Source organism: Hemitrygon akajei, chromosome 9 (genome assembly GCF_048418815.1).
Source record: "Hemitrygon akajei chromosome 9, sHemAka1.3, whole genome shotgun sequence".
Classification (NCBI taxonomy): Eukaryota; Metazoa; Chordata; class Chondrichthyes; order Myliobatiformes; family Dasyatidae; genus Hemitrygon; species Hemitrygon akajei.
The window spans coordinates 87338590-87359877 of record NC_133132.1 but is presented as its reverse complement, the minus strand read 5'-3'; the positions used below and the strand labels follow the sequence as shown (position 1 = coordinate 87359877).

Below are 21288 nucleotides of genomic sequence, written 5' to 3'. Positions count from 1 at the left end.
TTTATATTTTTTATAAATGACAATTCAGTTTATCTTGCATAATTGCCGCAAATAATTTTTTAAAATCAATGACCAGAGGTTGATTGCCCTCTCCTATTTTTGTTAAAGGTGACACTGACAATATCCAGGTCAACTGGCATTATCCCCAGATTTAAAAGGTATGGAAAATTGTAGCCAGATTGAGTAACTTCCCTATTCTCATTTTATTTAATAATCTAAATGCAAAAATTGCCAGCAATTAAAAATTGTGTAAGCAAGGTAAGGAGCTTGTTAATTTCAGATTGGCGTCACCTGTAGGGAGAGAAAGGAGCAGTTTAAAATAGGCTGTAGTTCACATGGAATAACTGTTCTGTGGGCAAATGGTTTTTGAGGCTGAAGTGCTGAGCTTGATATCTAAGTGCAGAGGCTTTGATTAGTGAGGCTGAATGCTAACAGGGCATAAAGTCAAGGAAAGGTATTTCCTTCTTTTTCTTTAGCCGCATTTCAGGTCAGGGATAGAAAAGGCAGCCAGTGTAGTGGTACGCTCTTTCTGCAAAATGGGAAGACCAGGGGGAGGTCAAATATTCCTGAAGCAGGAAGTGTGTCTGGCTACAGCTCCTCCCTGACCAAAAGGATCAGGTGGAATAAGTATTTGGATTTGGTGAGCAGAAAGTACTGTAGATAGGAGTTTTCAGGAAGGTGGTCACACTGCAAACTCAACAAGATAGATGGGTGATTGCCAAGAGGAGCAGATAGGTAGTGTAGGAGTCTCCTGGATGCTGTGGGCGGATGGTCTCTTAGGGAAAACGACAGCAGCAGGGGCACCATGATGCCTGGTTCTTTTGTACTTCAGGGTAACGCAAACTTTTGACAAGCAACAGTGATTTAAAAAAAACTCAGTAGTCATGGGGACAGAAGGGCGATTCTGTGGATGGAGCGAATCTCCAGTTTGGTGTGTTGCCTCCATGGTGCCAGGGTGATGGATATCAATGAGTGGGCACAGAACATTGCAAAAGGGAGCAGTTTCCTAGTCCATGTTGGTCCATAGGTAAGGAGAGAATGAGGTCCTGCAAAGGGAATTTAGAGTTATATAAAGTTGAAAATCAAGACCTCTTGGGAAATAATCTCAGGATTAATCCTTGTGCTACGAGGTACTGAAGTAATGGGTTAAAATAGGAAGAACAAGCTGCTAAGAATGTGTAGCTAAGGAGCTGATGCAAAGGGGCAGGGCTTGAGATATTTGGATAATTGGAATCCCTTCTGGGACCAGGGTTGGCTTGAACATAAAGGTTGGGTTACATCTAAACTGGAGTGGGAGCTAATATTCTGGTGGGGAGGATTATCAATTCTACTTTGAATGGTTTAAACTTGTGGTGGATGGGGTGAGACCAATAATAACAGCAGAAGGAGGGGGGAAAACACGTACAGTAAATGGAGTAGGCAAATAGAATGGGTAGAGAAGGTTGAAATAGGTCAGGGAGCATATATACGATAGTAGGCTTACCTGTGTTTACTTTAATTCAGGAAAAATGGTTGAGCAAAGAGCACGGATCGGCATGTAGGACTATGATACGGAAACAAAGCTGAGAGAAAGACAGAATGGAAGCTCAGTGTTTCTGGGTATAATATTTTAATACATTACAGGTGGAGGGGGTGCAATGTGGAAGTTGTCCTCAAAGAGAAGGAGGTGTTGTACTGCTGATCAGGGTGAGTAGGAGTATTCTACACAATATTCCAGGAGGATCATCAAATCAAATTAAATGGGTAGACTTAGAAATAAGAAAGGAGTAATCTCTTTAATGTGGATCAAACCACGGATGCCTAAATAGTCCGTGAGATTTGAAAGAACACATAAACACAATTAGCATTAGATTGTAAAAACAATATGATAGTTGTTAGATTGCTTAGCGTAAGGAAAACAGAAGGGATGGAATTTGTTAAATATCCCAGGAAAGTCTTATTTGGGAGGGAGCTGTACTCGACCTTATTTTAGGGAATGAGGATAGGCTAGTGGTGAAAGTGTCTGTGACCACAATTGCCAACAGTGACCACTATTTGGTAGGCTTTATGGTACTTACGGAAAAAGATAAAACTGGACTTTAAGCTAGGGTCTTAACCTGTGGGAGGGCTGACATCAATAGTAAACAATATCACTTGGCAAAAGTAAATTGGAAGCAGCAGCTAGGGGGAATAACAATATCTGATAAGTGGGAGGCACTTAAAAGCAAAATACTAGGAGTTTAGAATCAGCATGACCATTTAAAGGTAAGGAGCACAGATGGCTTACCAAGGAAATTAAGGATTTGCATCCTTAAATTGCATGTCGGGTATAGGAATTTATTAATTGAGTTCTTTGATGTTTATAGAGGATATAGGAGAGATTTGAAGTCAACAGTTCAGAGGGCAAAAGTCACATGAAATAGGTGTGGTCAACAGAATTGAAGAGAACTCAAAGACATTTTAAAAATATATTTGAAGAGGATAGCTGGGGACCATTATGGAAGTCTGTGGTGCCAAGGGATATGTGAGGTGCCTTGAATGAATACAGTCAGTCCTGGGTTATGTAAGAACTGCTCATAAACCAATTTTGGCATATCAGAAAGGTCTATTTTGATAGAAACCCTATCATATTGTTCGATATACTCTTGCTATAATTATTTAATTTCATGGAATAAACACCCTAACACTACTCATAATTAAATTAATAGAATATTATATCAAATTATTAATGAATAGTATGAAACAGTTTATTTTTATTACTTGCTTCAAAAATGTTTAAAAATACATGGGATAATTTGTGTACAGATGGATTTTCATAAGACAATTTGTTGATAATCTGGGGAGCTCCTATAATTCATGTCACTATTCACTATTCACCAGACAGAAGGATGGGGAGAATGGATAGTTAGGGGATATGTATGCTGCTAGCTTGGAACACGAATGCAAGTGAAAAATTATACAGCATGGAATAGGCCTTTGACCTGTGCCACCCAGCACACTACCTATTCAATCCTAGCCTAATCACGGGACAAATTACCATGACCAATTACCAACCGGACACAAGGAAATCTGCAGATGCTGGAAATTCAAGCAACACACACAAAATGCTGGTGGAACACAGCAGGCCAGGCAGCATCTATAGGAAGAAGTACAGTTGATGTTTCTGGCCCAGACTCTTAGTCCTGACGAAGGGTCTCGGCCCGAAACGTCGACTGTACTTCTTCCTATAGATGCTGCCTGGCCTGCTGCGTTCCAACTACCAACCAGTATTGTCTTTGGACTGTGGGACGAAACCAGAGTACCTGCAGAAAATCCATGTAGTAATGGAGAGTACAAACTCCTTACAGAGAGCGGAATGACAGTAGAAGAGATACTAAGTTTGACAAATCTCCAGAGCCTAATAAAATTTATCCCAGAGTGTTAGGGCAGCAGGAGAGTAGCTCTGACAGAGGTAGTAGAAGACTTAAGTACAGGTAATGTGGATCTGAGAAGGATGGTGAGGCTAAAAGCAGGAAACATAGGCCAGTGAGTCAATAATAGGGAAACTACTCTTAAGGCAAGAACTGATTTGGGGAATCAATATGGTATTGTGCAGGGGAAATCCTGCCTCAGAACTATTCAGACTTTTGAGAAGGTTACTAAGAAAACTGATGAAGGTAAGACAGTAAATGTGGTTTACAGGGACTCTAGCAAAGCTTTTGATGAGGTCTTGCATAGTAGGATTACCTAGAAAGTTAGGGCAGATGAAATCCAAGGCTTTTCTTGGATAGTTGGATCCAAAATTGACTCAGTGATAGGAAGCAGAGGGTAGTGATAGAAACACAGAAAACCTACAGCACAATACAGGTCCTTCAGCCTACAATGCTGTGCCGAACATGCACTTACTTTAGAAATTACCTAGGGTTACCCATTGCCCTCTATTTTTCTAAGCTCCATGTACCTATCCAGGAGTCTCTTAAAAGACCGTACTGTATCCACCCTCCACCACTGTCACTGGCAGCTCATTCCATGCACTCACCACTCTCTGTGTAAAACAAACTTACCCCTGACATCTCCTCTGTAACTACTTCTAAGCATCTTAGAACTGTGCCCTCTCATGTTAGCCATTTCAGCCCTGGGGAAAAGCCTCTGACTATCCACACGATCAATGCCTCTCATCATCTTATACACCTCTATCTGGTCACCGCTCATCCTCCGCTGCTTCAAGGAGAAAAGGCCAAGTTCACTTAATCTATTCTCATAAGGCATGCTCCCCAATCAAGGCAACATCCTTGTAAATCTCCTCTGCACCTTTTCTATGGTTTCCATATCCTTCCTGTAGTGAGGTGACCAGAACTGAGCATAGTACTCCAAGTGATCTCTGACCAGGGTCCTATATAGCTGCAACATTACCTCTCGGCTCTTAAACTCAATCTCATGGTTGATGAAGGCCAATGCACCATATGCCTTCTTAACCACAGAGTCAACCTGCCCAGCAGCTTTGAGTGTCCAATGTACTCTGACTCCAAGATCCCTCTGATCCTCCACACTGCCAAGAGTCTTACCATTAATACTATATTCTGCCATCATATTTGACCTACCAAAATGAACCAACTCACACTTATCTGGTTTGAATTCCATCAGCCATTTCTCAGTCTAGTTTTGCATCCTATTGATGTCCCACTGTAACCTCTGACAGCCCTTCACACTATCCACAATACTCCCAACCTTTGTGTCATCAACAAATTTACTAACCCATCCTTCCACTTCCTCATCCAGGTCATTTATCAAAATCATGAAGAGAAGGGGTCACAGAACAGATCCCTGAGGCACACCACTGGTCACCAACCTCCATGCACAATATGACCCATCTATAACCACTCTTTGCCTTCTGTGGACAAGCCAAGTCTGGATCCACAAGGCAAGGTTCCCTTGGATCTCATGCCTCCTTACTTTCTCAATAAGCGTTAAATGGGGTACCTTATCAAATGCCTTGCTAAAATCCATATACACTACATCTACTGCTCCACCTTCAACGTGTTTTGTCACATCTTCAAAAAATTCAATCAGGCTTGTAAGGCACAACCTGCCTTTGACAAAGCCATGCTGACTATTTGTAATCATATATTGCCTCTCCAAATGTTCATAAATCCTGCTTCTCAGGATCTTTTCCATCAGCTTACCAACCACTGAAGAAAGACTCACTGGTCTATAATTGCCTGGGCTATCTCTACTCCCTTTCTTGAATAAGGGAACAACATTTGCAATCTTCCAATCCTCTGGAACCTCTCCTGTCCCCATTGATGATGCAAAGATCATTGCCAGAGGCTCAGCAAACTCCTTCTTCGCCTCCCACAGTAGCCTGGGGTGCATCTTGTCCAGTCCCAGAGATTTATCCAACTTGATGCTTTCTAAAAGCTCCAGCACATCCTCTTTCTTAATGTCTATATGCTCAAGCTTTTCAATCCGCTGTAAGTCATCCATACAATTGACAAGATCCTTTTCCGTAGTGAATACTGAAGTAAAGTATTCATTAAGTACCTCTGCTATCTCCTCTGGTTCCATACACACTTTCCACTGTCACACTTGATTGATCCTATTTTCTATGTCTTGTCCTCTTGCTTTTCACATATTTTTAGAATGCCTTGGGGTTTTCTTTAAACCTGCTTGCCAAGGCTTTCTCATGGTTCCTTCTGGCTCTCCTAATTTGATTCTTGAACTCCTTCCTGTTAGCCTCATAATCTTCTATATCTCTATCATTACCTAGTTTTTTGAACCTTTCGTAAGCTTTTCTTTTCTTTTTAGCTGGATTTTCAACAGCCTCTGTACACTACAGTTCCTGAACCCTACCATCCTTTCCCTGTCCCACTGGAATGTTCCTATGCAGAACATCACGCAAATATCCCCTGAACATTTGCCACATTTCTGCTGTATATTTCCCTGAGAACATCTGCTCCCAATTTATGCTTCGAAGTTCCTGCCTGATAGCTTCATATTTCCCCTTACTCCAATTAAATACTTCCCTAATTTATCTGTTCCTATCACTCTCCAATGCTATGGTAAAAGAGATAGAATGGACAGTCATCCTTTGAACACTACCTCACTACTTTTAAAAAATTTCTATTTTTACACTACTTACTTAATTTAACCATTTAATATGCATACACTTACTGTAATTTACATTTTTTCTATTATGTATTGCATTGTACTGCTGCCACAAAGACAACAAATTTCATGACATAAGCTGGTAAAATTAAACCTAATTCTGATTTTGGTTGTTTGCCAGTAATTGTGTGTATTTTTTTCATTGATGCTATTGTATTTTTTGTTCTACTGTGAATGTCTACAAGAAAGTGAATCTCAGGGTAGCATATGGCGATGTGCATGTACTTTGATAATAAATTTACTTTGAACTTTTAACTTCGAAACCAGTGATTTACTGTAGGTAATGGTTCTGGGTCCTTCATTGTTTGTCTTGTTATCAATTACTTGGATGAGAATGTTTGTGGACTGATAAGCAAGTCTGCTAATGGCATGAAAATTGTTAGAGTTGTAGAAGGGGAGAATGTTGTCTAAGGATACAGATGTACATTGATTAGCTGGAAAGTGGTGACAGATGGAACTTATTTTAGACAAGATAGGCAATGCATTTTGGGTTGTCTAATACTTGCAGGATATATAGAGTAAATGGTAGGGACCTTAGAAGTATTGACATACAGTGGACACCCTAGAGTGTAAAGTCCTAGCTCTCTGAAAATAGAGACACAAATGAATAGTCTAGTTAAGGTGTACAACTTTGTTTGCCTACATTGGCTAAGGTAACAAGTATGAGAGTTGGGACTTCATATTGTGTGTACAAGACATTGGTTAGATCACATCTGAAATATTATAGACAATAGACAATAGGTGCAGAAGTAGACCAGTCGGCCCTTCGAGCCTGCACCGCCATTCTGAGATCATGGCTGATCATCTAACTATCAATACACGGTTCTTGCCTTGTCCCCATATCCCTTGATTCCCCTATCCATAAGATACCTATCTAGCTCCTTCTTGAAAGTATCCAGAGAATTGGCCTCCACTGCCTTCCGAGGCAGTGCATTCCAGACCCCCACAACTCTCTGGGAGAAGAAGTTTTCCCTTAACTCTGTCCTAAATGACCTATCCCTTATTCTCAAACCATGCCCTCTGGTACTGGACTCTCCCAGCATCTGGAACATATTTCCCGCCTCTATCTTGTCCAATCCTTTAATAATCTTATATGTTGCAATCAGATCCTCTCTCAATCTCCTTAATTCCAGCATGTACAAGCCCAGTCTCTCTAACCTCTCCGCGTAAGACAGTCCTGACATCCCAGGAATTAACCTTGTGAATCTACGTTGCACTTCCTCTACAGCCAGGATGTCCTTCCTTAACCCTGGAGACCAAAACTGTACACAATAATCCAGGTGTGGTCTCACCAGGGCCCTGTACAAATGCAAAAGGATTTCCTTGCTCTTGTACTCAATTCCCTTTGTAATAAAGGCCAACATTCTATTAGCCTTCTTCACTGCCTGCTGCACTTGCTCATTCACCTTCAGTGACTGATGAACAAGGACTCCTAGATCTCTTTGTATTTCTCCCTTACCTAACTCTATACCGTTCAGATAATAATCTGCCTTCCTGTTCTTACTCCCAAAGTGGATAACCTCACACTTATTCACATTAAACGTCATCTGCCAAGTATCTGCCCACTCACTCAGCCTATCCAAGTCAGCCTGAATTCTCCTAACATCCTCATCACATGTCACACTGTCACCCAGCTTAGTATCATCAGCAAACTTGCTGATGTTATTCTCAATGCCTTCATCTAAATCATTGATGTAAATGGTAAACAGCTGTGGTCCCAATACCGAGCCCTGTGGCACCCCACTAGTCACCACCTGCCAGTCCGAGAAACACCCATTCACCGTTACCCTTTGCCTTTACTGGTTATCTTTCAACCAGTTTTCTATCCATGTCAATATCTTCCCCCCAATGCCATGAGCTCTGATTTTACCCACCAATCTCCTATGTGGGACCTTATCAAATGCCTTCTGAAAATCGAGGTACACTACATCCACTGGATCTCCCTTGTCTAACTTCCTGGTTACATCCTCGAAAAACTCCAATAGATTAGTCAAGCATGATTTTCCCTTGGTAAATCCATGCTGGCTCGGCCCAATCCTATCACTGCTATCTAGATATGCAACTATTTCATCTTTAATAATGGACTCTAGCATCTTCCCCACTACTGATGTTAGGCTGACAGGACGACAGTTCTCTGTTTTCTCCCTCCCTCCTTTCTTAAAAAGTGGGATAACATTAGCCATTCTCCAATCCTCAGGAACTGATCCTGAATCTAAGGAACATTGGAAAATGATTACCAATGCATCAGCAATTTCCACTGCCACCTCCTTTAGTACCCTAGGATGCAGACCACCTAGACCTGGGGATTTGTTAGCCTTCAGTCCCATCAGTCTACTCATCACTGTTTCCTTCCTAATGTCAATCTGTTTCATTTCCTCTGTTACCCTATGTCCTTGGCCTATCCATACAACTGGGAGATTGCTTGTGTCTTCCCTAGTGAAGACAGATCTAAAGTACTTATTAAATTCTTCTGCCATTTCTCTGTTTCCCATAACAATTTCACCCAATTCATTCTTCAAGGGCCCAACATTGTTCTTAACTATCTTCTTTCTCTTCACATACCTAAAAAAGCTTTTGCTATCCTCCTTTATATTCCTGGCTAGCTTGCGTTCGTACCTCATTTTTTCTCCCCGTATTGCCTTTTTAGTTAAGCTCTGTTGTTCCTTAAAAATTTCCCAATCATCTGTCCTCCCACTCACCTTAGCTCTGTCATACTTCCTTTTTTTTAATGCTTTGCAATCTCTGACTTCCTTTGTCAACCACTGTGGCCCCTTTCCCCCCTTTGAATCCTTCCTTCTCCACGGGATGAACTGATTTTGCACCTTGTGCATTATTCCCAAGAATACCTGCCATTGCTGTTCCACTGTCTTTTCTGCTAGGATATCCGTCCAGTTAACTTTGGCCAGCAACTCCCTCATGGCTCCATAGTCTCCTTTGTTCAACTGCAACACTGACACCTCCGATCTGCCCTTATCCTTCTCAAATTGCAGATAAAAACTTATCATATTATGGTCACTACCTGCTAATGGCTCCTTTACTTCAAGATCGCTTATCAAATCCTGTTCATTACAGAACACTAAATCCAGAATAGCCTTGTCCCTGGTCGGCTCTCGTACAAGCTGTTCCAAGAATGCATCCCGTAGGCACTCTACAAACTCCCTATCCTGGGGTCCAGCACCAACCTGATTCTCCCAGTTCACCTGCATGTTGAAATCCCCCATAACTACTGCGACATTACCTTTGCCACATGCCAATGTTAACTCTCTATTCAACTTGTACCCAATATCCATGCTACTGTTTGGTGGCCTGTAGAGAACACCCATTATTCTGAAATATTCTGTGCAGTTCTGGTCAACTCATTAAAGAAAAGCTAGAAAAAGTGCAGAAGACATTCACCAGAACGATACCTGGAAGGGAGGGCTTTAATTATAAGGAGACATTGGATAGATTGGGTTTTTTCTCACTGGAGCACAGCAGGCTGAGGGGTGACCTTGTGGAAGTTTATACAGTAAAATTATGAGGGACATAGATTTGATAGCCAAAGCTTTATCAAAGGGTAAAAGGATCTGAAACTAGAGGGCATAGGTTTAATGAGAGGAGATTTAAAGGTTATCTGAAGGACAACTTTTTCACACAGAAGATACTGGGTATGGAACAAGTTGCCAGAGGAGGTGATAATTTTTTTTAAAAAAAATCTGAGGACAGGCACATCAATAGAAAAGGAATAGAGGGTTATGAGCCAAATGCAGGAAAACTATATTGTGTAGAAAGGCGCATCAGTTAGCATGGAAAAGCCAAAGGACCTGTTTTGGAATTGTACTTCCAGTTTAAAAAAAAATGATTTTTTTTACTTAGTTGCTCTTCATTCATTTTTTAATCCTGCAAGATGCCTTCCAGCCTGGCACAGGGTGCATCATATAGCTTTGTGAAGATAAGATACAGCATTAGTGACACATCTATACTATTTATCTTAACACATATTTACTGCTTTCCTCTGTACTCTTCACTGATTGCATGAAGACACTTAGAAATACGTGATTTATGAAATACTTTTCCCAAAGATAATCATTGTCTCACCCATGTCTTTGTTTGCAACTTAGATCTGACCTTTTCTGTCCAATGTTTAATTTCCTCTGAGCTCATTTTAACAAGGCTCTTGCACCTCACACTCCCAGCTCCCTTGACTGCTTATGAACTAAACTTTTGACCACCAAATTTCCTTTCCTTGTTCTGATACAAGCAGACTCTATTTATGTTTCCTTGTTCTTCTTGATATGGTTAACCAGTCAGTCCAACTCAGTGTGACTGCTCTTGTTTGGTAATGCTCTTACCAAACAATCTAAATAAAATAACTTTCACAAAAAGCTTCTTTCTTTAACTATGCTTTTTCCCACCAACACTTGTAAAAATGCCATTCTCTTTTCTTAGTTCCTGCCTCCGCTGCATCTGTTCCCAAGATGAGACTTTCTTTTCCAGAACATCAGAGATGTCCTCCTTCTTCAAAGAACAGCGTTTCCCTTCCTCTACCATTGATATTGCCCTCAGTCGCATTTCCTCCATCTCTTGGATATATGCGCTCACCCCATCTTCCCACCGCCTCAACAGGGATGATGTTCCTCTTGTCCTTACCTGCCAGCCCATCAGCCTCTGCATCCAGCACATCATTCTCTACAACTACCACCATCTTCAATGGGATCCTACCACCAAATACATCTTTACCTTCCTCCCACTCTCTGCTTTCTACAGGGATCGTTCTCTCCATGGTTCCCTTGTCCATAAATCTGTCTGTACTGATCCCCCTCCTGGCACTTATCCCAGCAAGCAGAATAAGTGCTACACCTACCCATTCACCTCCTGCTTTACCATCATTCATGACCTCAAAATCATCTTTCCAGATGAGGCATCACTTCACCTTTGAGTCTGTCCAGATCATCTACTGTATCTGTTGCTCCAGGTGTGGCCTTCTCTACATTGGCGAGCCCCAATGTAGATTGGGGGAACTGCTTTGTCGAGCACCTTCGCCCTGTCCACAAAAAGCTATATTTGCCAGTGGCCAACCATTTTAGCTCTGCTGCTCATTCCCATTCCAGCATGTTGGTCCACATGCTCTACTGACACAATGAGGCCACTCTCAGGTTGGGGGAGCAATACCTCATATTGCATCTGGATAGCCTCTGCCCTGACAGCATGAACATTGATTTTTCTAACTTCTAGTAATTTCTCTCCCCTCACCCTGCTCTCTTTTTCCATCTTTCCTCCTCTGTTTCCCTTTCTCCTCATCTGCCTATCAATTGCCTTTGGTGCCTCTCCTCCTTCCCTCTCTCCTATGGCTCATTCTTAGATTTCTTCTTCAGCTCTTTACCTTTTCCACCTATCATCTCTCAGCTTCTCACTTCACCTGCCTTTCCCACTTACCTATCTTCCTCCTCACCTCAGTTCACCCATCACCTTCTAGCTTGTACTCCTTCCCCCTCCCACCTTATTTTGATTTCTTTCCCCTTCCTTTCCAATCTGAATGAAAGGTCCCAGCCCCAAACAGTGTTTCTTTATTCCTCTGTGTAGATGTTGCTTAACCTGCTGAATTCCTCCAATATTTTGTGTGCGTTACTTTCCTTATAGCATATCAACATCTTTAATGCATTCAAGGGACCACATTAGTGGGGTTGCCTTCTATTCACCTGCCTAATTGCAGCATAATTTCTAATGCACAGTTAGCACCTCCATGACAGCTGATAACATCCAGATCCATCTTTCCTGATCATTTGATTATATTCATGCTGACAGCCTATTATCCCAAAACCAGTACAGATTTAAACACAAGCTGAATGAAAGTGAACTCTTGCCATGTTCAACACAGAACAGAAATTCTGAGAGCACATTTTCTCTATCATAAAGACATTTTTTCCACCTTTACAACAGTGAGCTTATTCTCACTCTTTTTTGAATCTTTCCACTACAAATGTCTCAGTGACTACTGAATTGCTCTCCTGCCCAACATCTCATCAAAATCTTTGAGAAACTTAAGCTTTCACCACAATGCTGTCTTACAAATACCTTATTTAGCAGCAGAGCCATACTGGACAACACACGGTCTTGGGCTCATATTTAACAGTTAAGCTAATTATTTGCTTTTCCACTCCTCCTTTATTCTCAATGTTCTTCTTCCTCTTCGCACAGGTCATTGGAACCACAGCAGGAGTGTCCACTCCTGGCCCTGGGAGTTCTTCTGCCTGCTGAGACTACTTACAATAACCACTCACCAAGAGAATCAGAAAAATCACGCCTGCGAATGGGAAGATCAATAGATGAAGATGAAGAGGTAGATGAAGATGAGAAAGCAATAATGACCTTTAGGACACATGTGGGCTAAGTTCCTTCAACTCATTTGAGACATATCAGTAAACCCACTTTTTAAACAAGCACAAACAAGAGAAAATCTGCAGATGCTAGAAATCCAAGCAACGCACACATCTTCAGCTCCTGAACACTCCTTTGTTTGTCTTTCCTTTATCTACTCACATATCCATGAAATACCTTGGGATAGTGTGTAATGTGATAATGTTAAAGCTGTACTTATGTTAAAGGGAATCTAGGATCAGAGGGTACAGCCTCAGAATTCAAGAACGTTCCTTTACAGCAGAGATGAGGAGGAATTTCTTTAGCCAAAGGGTTGTGAATCTGTGGAGTTCGTTGCCATAGACAGCTGTGGAGGCCAAGTCATTTGGTCTATTTAAAGTGGAGGTTGACATACTCTTGAATAGTAATGTATCAAAGGTTATGGGGAGAAAGCAGGAGAATGGGGTTGAGAGGGATAATAAATCAGCCATGATCGAATGGCAGAAAAGACTCAATGGGCTTAACAGGCCAATTCTGCCCCTATGATGGTAAATATGTCACATGCTATTTTAATCTTTTTTTTAAAAAAGGCTGACTAATACTCTAATGAAACATGATCAACTGGTTGATTTTCCATTAATCTGAGATGGAAAGGTGGAGTGATTCTGGTGAAGTTTGACTTTTAAGCATCAATCCTTCTTGCCAGACAGCCTCACAAAAACACAGTCTCTCCAGATAGTGAGGTGAAATTTGCAATCAATGGCACAAGATAGAAAAACAAAGTGTCTGTAAACATTAAGAAAAAGTATAAAATCAGAAGCCATTAGCATTTGTTAAAATTACTTTGAAATGAGTATTTTTAAACCAATAAACTATCTGAAAGTCTTCTCAAATGAACTCTTACCTGAATCTTTTGAAATTGTTCACTTCAAGTAAAGCAGCAACAGCATCCCCATAGCCATGGGGTAAAATCTCTTACTGAGTTTGCATCATAATTATTGTACAATTAGCCCAACTCTTGCTTCCTTGCCAGACTCCAAGATGAGTCCAGTGATGGAACATAGCCTGTTCTCCAGCAGCAAATCACAATCAGGGGCTTCAGGATGTCCACGTATATTGAAAACACAATGCTTCTGTCAGCTCCATGGTTTATTCAAATTATTACTTGGAAAACTAGAGCAATGTGAATATTTTTTGGAAGTGACAGCAAAGAAAGGTGATAGCAACCTATCTATTATCTCAAATTTAGTAAACATTTGTTTACTAAATGGTCACCACTGTCTCTGTCACAGATAGGTCTGATCAATGCTATTAAGATGATTATTTTACCTAAATTTTTATATATATTTCAAGCGGTACCAATTTTTATTCCAAAATCCTTTTTTGATAATGTTGATTCAAAAATTTCTTCATATATATGGCAAAATAAAAATCCTAGGTTAGGTAAAAGATATTTACAGAAGTCTAAAAAGGGAGCTGGACTAGCATTGCCGAATTTTAGATTTTATTATTGGGCAATTAATATCCGATATTTGAAATGTTGGTTATGGGATTTGGATTTATCTTTTAGTCCTCATTGGGTAAATTTGGAAACCAAATCTGTACAAGGGTTTTCATTGGGTTCTATTTTAGGGACTTCTCTTCCCTTTGCTTTTTCTAAATTGCATAAACAAATTGACAATCCAATAGTTAAATACACTCTATGCATATGGTTTCAATTTCCAAAATTCTTTGGGTTGAATCAATTTGTTTTAGCAATTCCTATTATATCTAATTTCATTTTTTTCATCCCTCTATTATGGACCAAGCCTACTTAGCTTGGAAGACTAAAGGTATATTACAATTTTCCGATTTATTTTTGGATAATTGTTTCATGTCTTTTGAACAATTATCTAATAAATATAATTTGCCCAGATCCCATTTTTTTTTAGATATTTACAGATTAGGAACTTTTTAAGCATTGTACTTCCTACCTTTCCAAATTTGGATTCTATGGATATTTTGGAGAAAATTTTAGAATTAAATCCTTTTCAGAAAGATGTAATAGCAAATGTTTACAATATAATTATGAAAATACGTTCAGAGGTTTCTTATAAAATTAAGAATGATTGGGAAAGGGAACTTAAGTTTACTATTCCTATTGAAAAATGGGAAAAAATTCTTCAATTAGTTAATTAATCCTCTTTATGTTCCAAACATTCGTTGATACAGTTTAAAGTTGTGCACAGGACTCATATGTCCAAGGATAAATTAGCTCATTTTTATTCCCATATAAATCCTATTTGTGACAGATGTCATTCTGAGACAGCCTCACTAACTCATATATTTTGGTCATGTCTGTCTTTGAAAAAATATTGGAAAGATATCTTCGATATTATTTCTATGGTATTGAGTATTGATTTCCAACCTCACCCTATCACCGCAATTTTTGGTTTACCAATGGTATTATGAGTTTTAGTGGCTGGCTTTCCAGAAAATCTTATTAAGCTACCTAGGGTTGGTTTACTGCAAGAGATTCTTGTTTTGCCATGAATGCAAATAAAAGATTGGCATAACACACCACTAAATTAGTGGGCATAATTAGCAGCAACAATGCATTCTAATGTTCTTGATGGTGTATGAGTGTAAGGAGTGGGGGTGGGGAGGGTAGGTGGGAATTCTGTCACATTTAAATCTGGAAATCACGTGACACTCCTCCCTATGCCCTCAGTACTTTAGGGCCTTAGTCCGCACATGTTTCAATAGCTGTATTTCTTTGTTGAGAAAAGCTGGGCCATTGGGAATGTGTTGGCCATAGATTCCCCAAAATAAATCCCGCTGGGATCATTAGACACAAGGCATTGCCATTAAAGGTCACGTTTTCTACTTTGTGGATTGTTCGGAAATCTCTTGATGATCAGGATAGAACTTATTAAAGTCAGAAATATATTTTTCATGCATTACTGGCTTCATAGAGGATGACTAAAATTCAGTCCAACCTGGTCACACCCAAAAATGGGAACAAAATGACAAATTTATTTGTACTTATTTAGAGATACAGTGTGGAACAGGCCCTTCTGGCTCAACGAGCCAGTCTAGCCCCACAACCCATCTACTTAAGTCTCACCCAAACACAATGCAATTGTACAATGAGCAATTAACCTACTAACTGAAATGTCTTTGGACTGTGGAGGGAAACGCCGGCAGAGCTGAAACAGTGCAAAAGTGATGCTGGCAATGAAACACTCCAGGGCAAAGGGTATACATTTTATGATTGGCTACACATGTGTGAGATTTTATTAACATCTACTTGTGCAGCCAAAAACAATTGCCTACTTGTGGGTACTTTCAAGTGAAAATGGCTCAGAGAAAAATGTTTAGTTTTTCATTAAATATACATTGAGGGAGCAGTCCCTGTTGAGAAAGGTATTTTTCGGAGATATGTATAAATTTCAGGGAAATGCAACTGTTTGTTGTAATAAGGGTTATTCCAACAATGGATTAAATACCAAAGAACATCATGTCACAGTACATCTATATTGCCACGTTAGTTTGTAGAGACAATATCTAAATAAAGAACGTGTGTTAAACTTGATGAGATATTAGGTACATAAGCAGGCAGTTTGCCCAATGCACAACATAAGAAACCAACATCTGAAATGGATGGATCCTCTGGCTCATACGTTTGTTGTTCTTACCAATTTTACTTCTTAGGGGCATTATCAAAAATTTACTGAACACACAAACAAATACAAACAATGAAAATGATAATCTTTCAATATTATTCACCACAGGGATGAAAGGCAGCATTACAGAAACAGAAAGTGTAGCTGTGTTAAAGCACAACAAGATGTCGGCCAATGAACTCATATTTACAACTGAAAACCAATTTTACGACAGCAACACTAAACCAAAGAATTTAGAAAGTCATTTACAGATTACCTTCTGTTACAGAATGAGAAAGCAGTCTTGAATGGTGCTGCGCTGTTATATTTACCTGGCAGTATGCAGGCACTCTGCACTCCTTCCTCGTTTTGCCCTGGGCAGCATAAGGAATTCACTGCACAGACATGATGAATGGGGAGCAATTCAGTGAGGAGAAAAGATGAAGCAATGAAAAAGAAAGTGAGATTTGATGAAGATGCCACTGACAATGAACAAATCATAATCTTTTCATTGTACGCTTCATGACACAAGTACTTAAAACTTGTAAACTAATGGGCAAACGTTAGTTCTTGTGATTAAATATCAGAGAAAATTCATTTAAATGTGTTATGACATTAAATGCAGAATTGCCAAATAAAATGATGTTCAATTTAATTTCATTTTTTTACAGACTCATAATATACCCTGCACAGAAGAATACCATGAAATTACAAGGAAATGTGAAAGGATTTCCCTTATTCCCAGACCATCTCTCTGGAAATCTAATCTTATTAGGATCAAAACAGAATAGGTAAATTTATTTCTTAACAAAAGCTTTTTGTAAGAATTACTGGTGCAATGGAGAAAGGCTATGTAAATTCGGAGATGGCAGGAATGAAGCAAATTTACCAACAACTCTGTACTTAAACCAATCATGTTCCCTCAGCAACAAAATGTTTAAGCATCCCATGTCCTCAGTTAGGGAAGAGATTAATAACAGGCAATGGTGGGTCTCTAACTCTGCTACACTGGGACAATAGACCAAGATTTGATGGCAATTTACTTGCCGAAGGCTACCAACACCTGGATGTTAACTTTGCTGCAGCCCCAAGAAAAGCCCAATAGCAAAGAGGATACTGAAAGCATGATTTGAGGAGACATTGTTTTTACTTTCACATGACAGAAATCATAAAAATACTGATAAATTTAAACTTGTTCTTCTTCAGAACTGTTCTTTTCTGAAATACATCTGTAGGCAACAGCGTTCTTCTTTCTTCTCAGGAAATACGTTAACACCTAATTATAAACTATCACTAAGGACCCTAACTATTTGGGACATGCCCTCCTCTTGTTACTACCTTCAGGGAAGAGGTACAGGAGCATGAACCTCCACATTCAACAATTCTGAAACAGTTCCGTCTTCTCCATCATCAGATTTCTGAACGGTCAATAAACCCATTAACACAACTTTGTTATTCCTTTTCTTTAGACTACTTACTTATTTTTACAATTTATAGTAGTTCTATGCTTTTGCACCATACCGATACCACAAAACAACAAATTTCACATCATAAAAGTCAGTGATAAGAAATGTGATTCTGATTCTATCAGGCTTGCCATTGCAGGAATCAATTCAGTGAACCTTCGCTGAATTCCTTAGTAAGAACATCTATAAATAAAGAGACCAAAACTGGACACAATACTCAAGGTGTACCAAGACCTTGTACAGCTGTATCAATATGTTCATGTTCCTGTACTCAAATCCTATTACAGTGAAACCCCGATTTAACGCGAATTCGGATATAACGTGATGAGTCATTGGACTCCATGTCCACGTCAAACCATACTCCCCCTTCTCCAGCTTTGTATCACTTTAGCCAATCAACTTCCCAGCTCTTGTCTTCATCCCTCCCCCTCCTGTCTTCTCCTATCATTTCGGGTCTCTTCCTCCTGCTCCCACTTTCAAATCTCTTACTAACTCTTTTTTTCCGTTAGTCCTGACAAAGGGTCTTGACCAGATGCTGCCTGGCCTGCTGCGTTCCACCAGCATTTTGTGTGAGTCATTGGACCTTTTTTTTGCTCAAAATGGAACAAACTGCGAGAAAAAGAAAAATCTTTTTCTGTGAAAAATAAGCTTCACACACTTGACACGATCTAGACTAAAAGTCAAACTCAAGTTGCACGAGACCTCGGGATACCAGAATCAACACTTCGTGGCTGGAAATCTCACAAAGAAAAGTTACGTGTGTCGCTTTGCAAAGTTGACGAAGAAGCAGGACCAAAAGCCAAACGCCTGAAGACAGCCAAAGATTTCAGCCTCGATGACTCCCTGTATGAGTACTTCGTTCAAGCTCGCTCAGGAGGCCTTTCAATTTTGGGTCCTATTCTCAAAGCTCAAGCCGAGAGGTTTGACAAGCAGATCAATAGAGAAACTTCACAGTTCAAAGCTAGCAATGGATGGCTAGACCGGTTTAAACGCTGTCAGGGGATTTCTCAAGTGTTAGTGTCAGGAGAAAAACCCCCCAACTCAGAAGCACTCTAGATTTTGCTGGCAGCCAGCGACAAGGTACGTTCAAGCAAGGAACACTCGATCACTTTTTTAAGAAATAAACTGTAAATGATTATTGCTAATATTCTTGAATGTTTTTATTTGTTGTTTAGTGTATTGAAAAGCTTTACTCAAAATTAATTTGTGTTTTAACTTCTACAGTAACAACGATTAATTTGTGGAATTCTTTAATTCAAAGGTTAATTTACTTGCCAGAAGGTAAACGTGTAAAAAATGGGTCAAATAGGGCAAAAATAGGGGTGTTTTAGGATTTGAGGTCAACATTGGGTCAGTTTGAACGCTGAATTTCTTGAACCCTGATTTAGTGTGACCCTGCTTTTTTTGTGATGACATTTTATGGACCCAAATGGCACTTGTAGCCTCTCACAAGTGCCATTCGTCTCTGGCAACTAAGTTTAGAGGGATGGTCTGAACTAGGCAGTGTAGCTGTGGTTTCATATTTTTTCCACTTCTTCACGATGAAGTGCACTGAGCTTCGAGGTATGTTCAGTGCCTTTGAGATGGTCTGTTCCCTTCCCCAAATTTATGCTTCTCTATTATTTCCATGTCTTGCCTTGAATGCTCTTTGACCGTCATTTTGGTTTGGTATGCTGAAAAGCAACCATACTGTTGGACCTTACAGAGAGAGGGGGTTATTATTCAGGCAGTCCTCCAATTTTCTACATCAACAAATTGTGTGAGTTGGTCAGATAATATACAGTATTGCACCGAAGGAAAGTTGGCATTGTAATTACAAAGGGGATGAATACTTTTACAGCCTCACAATTTTGGTTTTTAATTTTTAGTAAATTGTTGACAGGTTTTGGAATTTTTCTTTTGACTTAACATGATGCACAAAGTTTTATAGATTAGCTCAAAAATCCTACTTCAACATATTTTAAATTTAGAAAATGAAACAGTAAAATCTAAAAATAGTTGTGGGAGCTGAATACCTTTTCAAGGCACTATACACCTCATATCTGGATTAAATTCCATCTGTCATGTGTCTGTTTGTTTTACCAGATAGTCTATATTATTTAGTGATAATTCTGCTCCCTGTAAACATATTTTGAAACATCCATGAAATTTAAAACACTAATCCTGATTGCTAAATAGAATTGATTTAAATAACAAAAGAAAGCAAAATTGGATTCATTTTTTCTGGTTACATAAATTTGTTCTCAGCCAGCTGTAACAGCTTACATTCTAGAGTTTTAATAAAATTAAAACCAAATTTAAACTTAGTCTAATTTGCTATGCTTCTTTCTAAAGGTAAAATTTTTCCAAGATAAAAACAATTTTTAAAAGGTGAAGTTATGAAGTGAATTTCTAAAATAGTTACTTTGAATAAAATTTGAGTTCTAAAACAGTTATTCATCTTCAAACAACTTGCAGAAGGGCTTACCCAATAAAAAGAAACTAGTTCAACCCAACCACATTGGTGTTTCCACATTAACAATTTCAAGACTTTTTTGAATAATATATAATGTTTTTAAAGTGGAGTTGTGTTATGCACATACATTTCATAATGATACAGGTTTGCCCTCACTTCTCCTTTATCAGCACATAGTGATGTCTTCTGTGCTTTATCGTTCCCTTTGTTCACAACATCTCTTTGATTGTCAGCTCAGGTACTGAAAACAATGCCTGCTCATAGCATTCCTGGTGGATCGAACAAATTTTCATCCTTAGTGAATGCACTAGTATTGCTCACTGGAAAGCATACCATTAGGCATGGATGAGGTCAGGATGTTTATCCTATTATGTGCACTTGTCCTCCGAGGTCCCTCTGTTCCATTACATTCTCTTGTGCCCTACCATTCATACTATGTGCTACTTTGCTCTGACTTTACAAAATGTATTAGCTTACAATACCAATATTGAAATCTACTTTCCACTCCTCAGCTCACTTCTCTAACTGATCAAAATACCTTTGTAATCTACAATAAATTTCTTCACTATCAACAACACCAAATTCTGTGTCATCTGCAAACTTACTGATCAAGCCTTATGCACTTGCATCCAAATCATTTATATAAATAATGAACAAGGGTCTCAACACTGATTCCCTGTGACACACCACAAGTCACTGGCATTCATTTCAAGGAAAAAAAAAACCTTTTACCCAGCACCTATCTCAGATTTGATTTTCAATCCACTTATCTAGCTCTCCCTGGATTCTATATTCCGGACCTGCCGACCACGTTGGACATGTCAAATATTTTGCAAAATTCCAAATAGGCTGCCCTATTCCCATTTATCTTTTTGCTTACTTCTTCAAAAAACTTCTAGGAGGTTCATTAAGCATGATTTTACATGAACAAAGCCACACTGACTCCTTCTAATCATATTCTGTCTATTTAAATGCTGGGAGATCCTGTTTATCAGAATTCCCTCCAATAATTTCCTTACTACTGATGTCAGGCTGACCAGTCTGTAGTGCTATGACTTGTCCTTTTTAACTTAAGCATCTGAATAGCATTAGCTACTTGGAGACAAAAGAAGTTCTGCTGGAAATCTCAAGTAACGCACACTGGAGCAACTCAGCAGGTCAGGAAGCATCTATGAAGGGAAATGAAGAGTACTGCTTTGGCAGACTGGAAAGGAAGAAGGCAGTAGCCAGAAATAAAAGGGAGGGGGAGAAGGAGAAAGAGAAG

General features: G+C 39.4%; 1 protein-coding gene across 7 annotated transcripts in view; it reads right to left on the bottom strand.

Annotated features, from left to right (window-relative positions):
• rims1a (regulating synaptic membrane exocytosis 1a) overlaps window positions 1-21288 on the bottom strand; it is a 549448-nt gene that overhangs the window by 158792 nt on the left and 369368 nt on the right. For 4 of the 7 annotated variants that reach the window (XM_073056477.1, XM_073056478.1, XM_073056481.1 and 1 more), the window contains exon 19: window positions 16436-16498. The exons of the other annotated variants lie outside the window; for them this stretch is intronic. In XM_073056477.1, the coding sequence (XP_072912578.1) occupies window positions 16436-16498 (63 nt within the window). The remainder of the gene's footprint in view (window positions 1-16435; window positions 16499-21288) is intronic. 7 annotated transcript variants of the gene reach the window in all.